Source organism: Callospermophilus lateralis, chromosome 11 (assembly GCF_048772815.1).
Source record: "Callospermophilus lateralis isolate mCalLat2 chromosome 11, mCalLat2.hap1, whole genome shotgun sequence".
Taxonomy (NCBI): Eukaryota; Metazoa; Chordata; class Mammalia; order Rodentia; family Sciuridae; genus Callospermophilus; species Callospermophilus lateralis.
The window spans coordinates 11,169,788-11,181,181 of NC_135315.1; the positions used below are offsets into that span (position 1 = coordinate 11,169,788).

The following is an 11,394-nucleotide window of genomic DNA, read 5'->3' on the forward strand; positions in this document are numbered from 1 at the left end:
CAGGTGGCTCTGTGCACCCTGCAGACAGGTGCAGGACAGACTGCCCCTCTCGTTCCAGCTGTGCTTCATGCTGAGCATCCTGGGGAGCCCATCAGTGATGCTTCTGGATGAGCCATCCACCGGAATGGACCCCGAGGGGCAGCAGCAGTTATGGTGAGGAGCATTACCCCCCATGGGGGCTGGTACAGACCACCTGGCAGGGAGTGTGTGAACTGTTTTTCTCCTTTACAAATTGTCTCTTAAATTACTCAATGTAAATATCTATCTATTTATCTATCTATCTATGTGTACACACACATATCAATTTCCTTAGTAAAACCAATATTTGACCAAAAAAAGTTTCCCTGATAATATTTCACAATCATTTTTCATTGAAGGAAGAATAAGCATCAATAGGGCTTGAAGGAGCTCACTCTGGGTACTACAGTGGCTCAGTACCTGTCTTAGGTTAGTATGGACGTTTCTGTACCACTCCCCTGGTGGTACCCAGTACTTGTGTGAGAACAGTATTCCTCCTTACACTGGGACTGTTCATCTTGTTGTGTCTGTTTACTGTGCATGTATTTTCTTCCCACCAGGTCGGGACCACACTGTTGATGATTGTGTCCTTCTGTTCTCCACGCAGCCTTTCTTCCTGAGCATTTCTCTCTCAATGCAGCCTTGTCATAACAATGCTCTCTGTAAACGCCCCTCTCCAACGCACCTTCCGCACCTTCCGGCTCAGCAGCTCTCACCTGGCTCGCCCTTGCCCATCCTCCCTGTCTTCTTGAGTCCTCCCTTGCTTAATCTCTTGTGCTAACTATTCCCATTCAGGCCCAGTGAAGATTTCTTTTTTTTTTTCTATCTATTTATGACTAATAAAAAAAGATTCGCTAAATTACAAATACTCTCCTGACAATACAGGCAGGCAATCCAGGCCATCATTAGGAACACAGAGAGGGGCGCCATCTTGACCACCCATTACATGGCAGAGGCGGAGGCAGTGTGTGATCGCGTGGCCATCATGGTGTCTGGAAGGCTGAGGTGAGAGCCTGTCATGAGGCCACAGTTGACCACGAGGTGCATGTCTGGAGGTTTTTCCTGTGGACGGGGAGAGATCACTATGAACAGCCAGTGCGGCTGCACCTAGGCTTAACGTGAGGACCTTGGGATTGGCCAGCCGCAAACCAAGGGTCTTAAACATTGCACCATACGCCTTTTCTTCCTTCCTCTTATGACTTCATGCTCCTCTGACCTCTAGGTGTATTGGCTCCATCCAACACCTAAAAAGCAAATTTGGCAAAGATTACCTGTTGGAGATGAAGGTGAAGACCCTCGCACAGGTGGAGGCCCTCCATGCAGAAATCCTGAGGCTTTTCCCCCAGGCTGCTCGGCAGGAAAGGTAAAGATGGTTCCAAAGGTCCTCTTTGCCCTGTCAGTTACATCAATTTGTAAAGGAAATGTCAAAGAAAGATTGTTCACTGGACACTGTAGGAAGTAAGTCAGAGAAGGGAGAGGTGGCGTAAAAGCCTCGGCCACGTGTGCCAGGTACTATCCACGTCTCTGGTCATCTTCTTGAATCCTTGCAGAGATTTTCAAAGTAGATACTGTTATTCCAAAGAAAAGGAGATAATTTCAAAAGTTTTGTGAGAGTCTGGTGCTTCAAAGATGAATTATTATCTGTATAAAGAGGGAAAAAATTGATGGGGAGACAGATTAGGTGCCATGACTAAGCTAACAAGTGACACAACCAGGATGTCAACCTAATCGTTTTGTTTCAAAGCTATTAATACTTTGAATTTTATATGGATTTGCATACTGGCACCATTCTGATGAAAATTAATATAGCCAAAGTCAAGGATTAACTTTAGGGTCGTTTTTCACACTTCAAATTTCCTGCAGAGGAGAAATTATTTAGGAGTTAGGAGAGAAAAAGGAAAATGAAGAGGAGTAAGTCCTAATGACAAGGCAGAAAAATATGTTTCTACAGTGGAGTATAAATATAAAAGTAATGCTATAACTCAATGTGTACCTGTGACTGCATGGAACTCTATCACAGAGGTCCAGGGAATGAGTCAAAAAGATGAGAATAGATACCCTACAACCATATGAAATGCTATCCTACCAAATAAAATCTAAATATAAGATTTTCAAATGCTAAAGAGACAAACATTTATCTGAAAAATAGAGTATTTAAAATTACTGTTGCTGGCATTATTTACTGAAATCCTGATCTTCCAATCAGAAGCTCAATGATATTACTGTACAGTCGGAAGACAGTGTGAGCCTGGTGGGGGAGAAGAGGTGTGGAGGGCCTGCAAGATACACCTAGATTTTATCCTTGTTGGGGAACTTGAAGAGTTGACAGTTTCAGAATGTAATTTAAGGAGGAAGCCAAGGATCATGTGTTCAGCTTAGAAAGTTAGGTGGGAGGTGATTCTGCAAAATCTTGGAAGAACATCTGCTCCATACATGCTCACTTCCATGCAAGACCCCAAGGACACAGATCTGTCTTACTCTCCCTCCCTGCAGCTATTCCTCGTTGGGAACCACCCCACTTCTGGTTAGAGATTCACCCTAGACTTTCCATTCACACCAAGGACACTCTACTGAAATAAAAACCCAGATACCAAACAACAGTAATCAAAACACTGTGATACGAATATAAAGACAGAAGTGCAGACCATGGGAGAGAACAGAGAGCCCAAAAAGAGATCCATGCCAACATGGTCAGTTGGGCTTCAACAAATGGGCCAGGAATACACAGTGGGGAAAGGACAGTCTCTTCATCAAATAGTTTTGGGGAAACTAGGTATTCACGTGCAGAAGAATAGAATTGGACCCCATTTTGCACCATACATGAAAATCAATTAAAAGTGGATTAAAGACTTAAGCCTAAGACTATAAAATTCCTAGAAAAAAAATATAAATGAAAACCCTATGATATTGGTCTTGGGGATGTGTTCATGGATAGGACACCAGAAGTGTAGGCAACGAAAGCAAAAATAAACAAGTGGGGTTTCCACAAACTGAAAAGATCCTGTACATCCAAGGAAATAATCCACTGTGAAAAGGCAGCCCGCAGGGCGGAGGACTATTTGCAAATTATGTATCTGATTGATAAGGGGTTAGCATCCAAAATCTATAAGAAAGTCCTATACTAGAATAACAAAATAATAACAATCTGATTTTAATGACTCAAACGGACCTTTCTCCAAAGAAGACGCACAACATGTATATGAAAAAAGCATTCAAAGACACTTATAATTCGGGAAATGCTAATCAAAATCACAATGAGAGGTCACCTCACACCTGTTGGAATAGTTACTATTGAAACAAAGAAGACAACTATTGGCTGTGGTGAAATTAGAACACTTGCACACTGTTGGTGCTAATGCAAAATGGGACAGCCACTATGAAAAACAGTATGGAGTTTCTTCCAAAAATAAAGAAAGGCAGGGGGAGTGAGGGAGAGAGGGGAAGGGAGGGAGGAGGGAGGAAAGAAGGAAGGAAGGAAGGAAGGAGAGAGAGAGAGAGAGAGAGAGAGAGAGAGCGAGCTACCATAACCATATGACCCAACAATCTCACTTTGAGGTATACATACACAAAAAATAAAATCAAGATCTCAAAGAAAGATCTGAACTCCCATGTACATTGAAGTAGCACTGTTTGTTTTTAAATTTGTTTATTTGTTCTTTTTGGTTATATGTGACAGTAGGATGTATTTTGGCATATTATACATATATGGAGTGAAACTCCCCATTCTTGTGGTTGTACATCATGTGGAGTTTCACTGGTTGTGTATCCATATATGAACATAGGAAAGTTATGTTCAATTCATTCTACTGTCTTTCCTAATCCCATCTCTGCTCCCTTCCCTTCATTCCCCTTGTCTAATCTAATGACCTTCTGTTCTCCCCTCCTCCTGATTGTGTGTTAGCATCCACATATCAGAGAACATTTGGCTTTTCATTTGGGGGGGATTGGCTTATTTCACTTATCATGATAATATCCAGTTCCATCAATTTACCAGCAAATACCACAATTTCTTTCTTCTGTATTGCTGAGAAACATTTCATTGTGTATATATATATATCACATTTTATTTGTCCACTTATCTGTTGAAGGGCACCTCGGTTGGTTCCATAGCTTAGCTGTTTTGAATTGAGCTGCTATAAATATTGATATGGCTGCATCACTCTAATATGCTGACTTTAAGTCCTTTGGGGATATGCTGAGGAGTGAGATAACTGGGTCAAATGGTGGTTCCATTCCAAGTTTTCTGAGGAATCTCCATACTTTTTCCCAGAGTGGTTGCACTGAAGCAGCACTGTTTTTTAATAGCTAAGACATGAGAACAACTTATGTGTCCACTAACAGATGAACGGATTCTTATATTTCATACCTACAATGGAATACTATTCTGCTTTTAAAAAGAAGGAAATTATGCAATACATAACAACATGGATGAACCTTGAGGACTTTCTGCTAAATTAAATAAGCCAGTCACATAAAGACAAATACTGCATGATTCCACTTATGAGGTAGCTAAAATAGGCAAGTTTATAAAATCCCAAAGTGGAAGGGTTGTTTCCAGGGACAGAGCTGGTAGGGGAATGAGGAGCTGCTAGTTACAGGAATAAATTTTCAGTTAAATAAGATGAAGAAACTCTAAAGATCAGCTGCTCAACCTGATACCATCTGATATGACATTAAACATTTTTTTTTTTTTTTTGGCACTAGGGATTGAAACCAGAGATACTTTACCACTGAGCTACCTCCCAAATGCTTTTTGTTTTGTTTTATTTTAAGGCAAGGTCTCAACATTAAGCATTCTTAACCATGTTTATAAAAGGTAGAAAAGACCAGAGCAATGTTGACAGGTAGTTGACACTCGCTGTGGGTGGTCTCTCCTCTCCTCTCAGGTATTCTTCTTTGATTGTTTATAAGTTACCAGTGGAGGACGTGCAACCCTTAGCCCAGGCTTTCTTCAAATTAGAGAAGCGTAAGTACCGTGACTTTGAAATAAGGCCCTGAAAAGAAGCTATCTCTGAATTACATACAATCTATCCCTGTGAAAAATGAAATGTGACCTAATGCATTAAATTTAAAAATTGAAATCTCAAATTGAATTTTAGGAGCACCAGAATCATAGGCATTTTGAATCTGTGTGTGGCAGAGAATGTTGGAAGTGATTTTTATCTTTGCTTTGCGGGGCTTTCTTTCCATGTGGTTTTGCATATATACTGGCACAACCTAAGTCCAAACTTAATCATTTGTACATTTAAAGAAAATGCTTTCTATTGGAACATGCCTGTATACTTAAAATTCAATTTTCTATCAGTTGGCATATTGTTTTATTGTCTTGGGCAGTATATGAAGAAACTGGCTCCATCTGGCCACTGAAACAATCTTCTTGGGTCTATTGCACTTCATCTGACCACACCCCATGTGTTATTAGAGGGTCACGTTCTCCTTGCCATTTTAGCCCTTGCACTCTGCAACCTGGAGTGGTGCTGGTGAGAACTCCACTCTGTACTGTTTTAATTGTCACTGCTCCATGATATCTTCATACAGTTGTCACCTGCCCTAAGGAAGAGAATTTGATCTCCTGGTTCTAGAAGACCCCGTGACTCCTGTTGATAGCATCTGCCTGCACTCATGCTGACAATCTTCTTTCCATTTTCTGAGCTGAGCATCCAACCTTCCAGGCCATGTGGTCATTTCCTGCAATCCCTAGATTGGCACCAACCCCAGTACGCCCCTCAAACTTGAACCAGCATATTTTCATTCTGCTGGGCTCCTATCCAAACTCTAACTGCCCTTCACCATCTATTTTGGTCAACAAGAAGGGTTTTCAATCTAACTAAGGGGTCGCTGCAATGGCTTTTAGAAAGAGCCCCCTGTACACAGCCACTCCCTAGGAAACCTCAGATATTCTGTATAATCAGAGGCGACCTTTTTCAAAATGTGTCTTCCTTCTGCATCTTCCTGTGTTGGATGAGCAAAAACACCGGCTCCCATGCCGGGAAGAAAGCCTTATCAGTCTCATGTGCTCCCTTAAATCCAGATTTCAAAAAACTGCACAGCGTACAAGCCTAACAAGAGCCATTATTTCCCCCCAAATCTAAGTAAACTTCTCAGTTTGTTTTTAACTGGATGATGTGTTTAAGTCATGAATAAATATTATCTTCACCAAAAATTGAAATTGTAAAAAAAAAAAAAAAAAACGTATTATATGTACCACACGTTGACTTAGGAGACCATCTGGATATAAAAATACATGATCCGCTAATGTTTGTCCATCCTCCCACAGTCAAACAGAGCTTCCACCTGGAGGAGGACAGCCTCTCCCAGTCCACCCTGGAGCAGGTGGGTCCCATTCCGGGATTTGCACCATCTGTGGAATCTGAGTGTGTGAGATGTGCCTGCTCTGCCCTCCCTCAGAGCCGCAGGAGGCAGACTGACAGGTGCCTCTCTGGGCTCGCCCCTCCCTTTCAGGTTTTCCTGGAGCTCTCCAAGGAGCAGGAGCTGGATGTTTTTGATGATGAACTTGATCCTTCAGTGAACTGGAACCTTCTCCCACAGGAAGAGTACTCTATGTTCCTGTGGAAGCCTGCGGTTGCTTTTTAAAGACATTTATTTTGGTAGCATCAATGTCATATTCATGGAAACCACATTATATACACTGAGATGGCTCTTCATGTAGGGAGAGGAGCAGCCAGTGTAGCTGCAGGGACATGGTGGATGGCCTGTCTGAGCCGCCTCCTGCCCCAGCCTCTGCACCTCCGAAGGCTGCTCTGGCTCCATTTTTCTGTAGAATGCTAAATAAATACGTTTACTTTTATGCAGCTAAGTTTCTAAGTATGATAAACAGACTTTCTTTCATATTTTTGAGTCAAAAATCTTAAAACACACTTTTCTAACTCAGAGTAAGGATTCCATGTATTTACTCTCTGAATATTTAGGATACTTTAAAAAACTGATATCGTCATAAAAATTTTCTTTTTGAAGTAGATTTCAGTATGTTTGTTATGGCTAAAAGTCACACAGCATCATTCATCATAGTATCTAATATCAATGTACTTAATACACCCACTGGCAACACTACGACCCAGACACACTCTGCCAAACCAAACACCTGCCATTAGGAATAGATGGCACTTTTTATTTCTGTAAACCAACTGAGTCCCATTTTCATGGTATTTTCATATATAGGCCTCAGAGGTACCTGAATTATAATTGATCTCCCATGAATATTTGTCACTCAATTTCAGAAAGCTGATAAATGTAATAACAGAGCAAGTGATCAAGTAGGTGAAAAATGAAAAATAAATATCATATATATTTTTTGAAATGTGTTTGTTATTTTGTGTACTTCATGTGATTTTTCTCTCTTGACTCAGTGGCCTGATATTTACAAATTTCATTGAAATCCTATTAAAATAATTTCTAATGCTGAAGATGAGCTGGTAACGGTGTAGACACTGGGTATAATCACTTTAGAGTATTCTGCTATACCAGAACTTAGACTAGTGCTTTGGCTATTGGCCTCATTATTATCCCTCATCTTTCAAATATATTGATTACAAACCAATTCTAATTACCTTCTGTGACTACCCCCAGTTCATGTATAAAAACAGACAGTTAACAGAGAGGTTTCATATTTCTATTTTGGGGGCTTAAGTTTACCTCTCTAGTTTATTTTCTGTTACACAGAAAGATGTGGCTTGGAATCCCTCTTTGGAGACATGTTTAGGAGTCAATTCCACCTCACTCCATGGAGTGATTCATTGTTGGTACTGAGGATTGCTTACTCTGCATATATTACCGTGCTAGAGAGGACGTGGTTTTTACACCAATGGGGCTTTCATCAAGAGTATGAAAAAATTTAAAATTTATGTCATAATTCATTTTTTTCTTGAATAAACCATACATTTCTTTGTTAGAATATTCTTGGAAAAGGCACTTAATTAAGTACTTAAGGCAGCAGTATATTTTGGAGTAAGTCTCTTGATAAGATGGGTGACTCAGAGGACCCTGGGAATTAAAAACTCCTCTGTGATTTGTTTCCTCCCCCTCCCCTATGTGTGGGTTCAAATTGCTCTTGAACTCACCTGAAAAATTTATGATGCCTTCACTCTCTACACCTCTCCTCAAAGCAGTGGTTCTCCAAGTGTAATCTATGTACCAATGTCATCACCATATAGGAAAACTTGCTGGAAATGCCAGTTCTAGAGGTTCATTTCAATCCTCTTGAGCTAGTAACTCTGGAGGTAAAACCCAGCCATCTGCCTTCAACAAGCCCTCCAAATAATTCTGATTCGTGTGATATTTGAGAACCACTAGATTCTTTGTCCCCCTCCCCAACCCTTTTAGGACTAACGAGTAAAAATGCAGTATGTATTGATTAGTACAACTTTCTTCAATTTGTTAAGAACAAAGAATGGCTCAGGTGCACTGAGAAGGTTGAATCCCACCTACCATATCATTAGAAAGACCTATAAACAATTATTAAAAATGAGAGGCAAGTATCTATCATTAGGTGTCAATAAAAATTAAAAGGCAATAAGATTTTATATGATATCAAAATCATGATAGACATAAGCTTCAGTCATTTATTCGTTTGATTTTTCAAAATGTAATCATTGGTGGCTAAAATTTCTCCTCCACTCTACTGTCGCTTTTCGGGGTAGGGACCATGTTTGTCTTCTTGTTCTCAGTTGCCAGTGCATGACGGATGCTCAGTAAATGGTCAAGTCAGTATCCAACACAGTGCAGAAAAACTGAATGGGCAAGTGAGAGACAAACACAGTGAAACCGTCCTTACTTTAAAATAAGCTACATGGCTAAAAATGACCTGAATGTTGTGTGACCCAAGGTCTATGGATAATTGAACCATGGCGACCGATCCTTCTAGTTAGAATCTGTAAGTTTCCGAGCTCCAGAAAAAAAATACAGGAGAATTCAATTTCAAGTAGAAAATTCAGCAAATCAGATGATAGAACAAAGTGGACATGAGCAGTTCACTTTTCTCAAGAGATGGACCATGTGATGTACCATGGACGGGATTTAATGATTTTTTTCAATAGATGTATACTATGACCCCCTTACGTGTCAAGTATTGACACAGCCACAAGAATATGAAAATAAGGCATTATCCAGAAGGCTAGAGTTTCAAGAATGATGTTGTACAGAAGGCTAGGAAAGAGAACTCTTTAGTGAAGGATCTTCCATCGGCATTCTTAAATCAAAAAGATGATGATTACCACTTTACAGGTGCAGAATATGTGTCATTAAGAGTTCGAGTATTTCGTCTAGGATCATATAGTTGGCAGAGCTGGAATTTGAATCTAAGTCTGCCTGACTCCAAAGCTTCTTGGTAATTCCTGTGCATACAGAATGAAAACAGAATATGGTAAACGCATTGCCAACACAATTGCACAAGACCAAAGTGAGAGCAAAGCAGACGGATGGGCTCTTAGCTCTTCCTAGTTGTGAATGTAAAACTCAAAGCAGAGAAAAGTTCAAGGGAAAGTTTCCTTGAACCTGAGTTCTAAAAGGTGGGTCACGACATGGCAAGTGGCTGCAGAGGCCAACGAGAGGGGCAAGGCAGAGTGGGAAAGAGGTGGAGTGACAGAGGGCAGGAAACCACTCCATCCATTCCCCATTCTGACCTGGAGACGGGCAAGACCAACTCACCGTGAGATGATTGTCTCAACCTAGAGAACTGGGCCAGAGGAAGAGAGAGGGGGAAACCACAAAGTTCCCAGAGCTACTTGTTTTCAGACCTGTGCCCTGAACCAAAGGCCTCTTGGCCAATGTTTGCACAATGGCCAGAGCCATGACTAGTGGCCATTCAGTATCAGATTTGACTGGATTCTGTTTGCAAAATGTGAACAACAGCTGCTGAGCTCTTCAGTTGCAGCTGTCTAAGCAAGGACACATCCAAGTCGTGCTTGTTGTAAACTCTGTGGATTCCTGCGTGGAGGGCTATTTCCTCTGCTTTTTCTCAAGAGAGTTTTTGAATAGCTGAGATGTTTAAAAACAAACACTGGGAGACCGCTATGTCTGTGTGGACACGAACTTCTGAAATTCTATGCTGCCCATCCACTATTCAAAAATGGGAAGGAAGATTTTGTTGTTGTTGTTGTCCAAAAGTTCAAGAGCCTGGCTCCTTTAAGAAATCCCAACAGGACAGGAAAAGAGAATTGGTGAAGAATTCAGAGATAGGGAAAAGTGAGCACTGGGAAGAGCGGGGTGGAGCCAAGGGGGGCCCGGCTAGAGAGGGAAGGGGTGGACCTGCCACCATTTTGTGTCATAATGAAAACTTGCTGGAGCTCCAGAAGGACACCAATTTAAGAAGTTTGGATAAAAGGAAGCAAAGAACGTCTAATAAGTGATTGGATCCTTTAAGACTATAGAATGAATTGGGCATAACTTTCCTGTGCTCATGTATGAATACGTGACCCATGTAACTCCACACGTGTGCAACTACAAGAATGGGATCCTAACGGGAATGGGTTGCACTCCATGAACATATAATATGTCAAAACATATCCTTAAAAATAAAGAAGACCACTTACCAATAAGCACAAATATCCCTAGTCAAGGTAGAACTATGATAGCCTTATTTCTTCCCTCAAAACCACCCTGCAAGTTACTTCTGAAGACCAGAACTTCAATAATAATGCTCATTCTATTTTTACTTCTGTTAAACCAGGCAAACTAATCGTATGCTCTTAAAGTTTCCGGATGACAAATTGACCAGGGCTTAGTCTGAGATGGTGTCCTTACCTTTAGGCTGTGGTTAACAGATGACTATAGAATTCATCATCTGATGGTTCTCTTATGCAGGAAAGGAGCTGGATTCTTAGCCCCCCTTCCATAACATATCCATGTTACATTTGGGATTTTGATGCTTCTACGTCATGTTAGCTATCTTTTCCCTCAGAGCATCTAATTACGATTTTAAATTAAAATACAGGCAGAGTGTGTTCTAGTGGATATTGAAACTCTAACCTTTGCCTCCACTAGGGTTCAAAGACATTAAACAGAAGAAATAAGGAATTCTCAAGTCAAGGTTTTTAATACATTTTAAACATCAACACACAGAGCATTTTACAGGGACCTTGAATTTTAAAAGACTGAGAAACACAAGTTTAAGGGTTTTTTGTTGGTGGTGTTGTTTGTTTGTTTTTAATTTGGTTCTTTTAAGTTATTCCCTTGAGATTTTTGTATCAAAAATCTCAAGGAAATAGAAAGCATAATGCAGGTTATTCAATAACTTCCAATTGTTCCGTACAATAAATGTGCTTTTAACTTAAATGTGCAAGGATTTTAGAAGAAAATGAGAGAACTGTTGCATATAGAATTCTCAATTTTTATATATTCCCGATCATATTGAAAAAGGGA

At 40.5% G+C, this 11,394-nt stretch overlaps 1 protein-coding gene across 1 annotated transcript in view; it reads left to right on the forward strand.

The window, feature by feature from the left end:
- The window catches only part of LOC143409957 (ABC-type organic anion transporter ABCA8-like), a 54,361-nt gene extending 47,025 nt beyond the window's left edge, over positions 1 to 7,336 (forward strand). The window contains exons 26-31 of the mRNA XM_077110564.1: positions 59 to 153; positions 904 to 1,023; positions 1,241 to 1,381; positions 4,905 to 4,984; positions 6,296 to 6,351; positions 6,481 to 7,336. Coding sequence (XP_076966679.1) covers positions 59 to 153; positions 904 to 1,023; positions 1,241 to 1,381; positions 4,905 to 4,984; positions 6,296 to 6,351; positions 6,481 to 6,612 — 624 coding nt within the window. The 3' untranslated portion in view covers positions 6,613 to 7,336. The remainder of the gene's footprint in view (positions 1 to 58; positions 154 to 903; positions 1,024 to 1,240; positions 1,382 to 4,904; positions 4,985 to 6,295; positions 6,352 to 6,480) is intronic.
- The last annotated feature ends 4,058 nt before the right edge of the window (positions 7,337 to 11,394 follow it).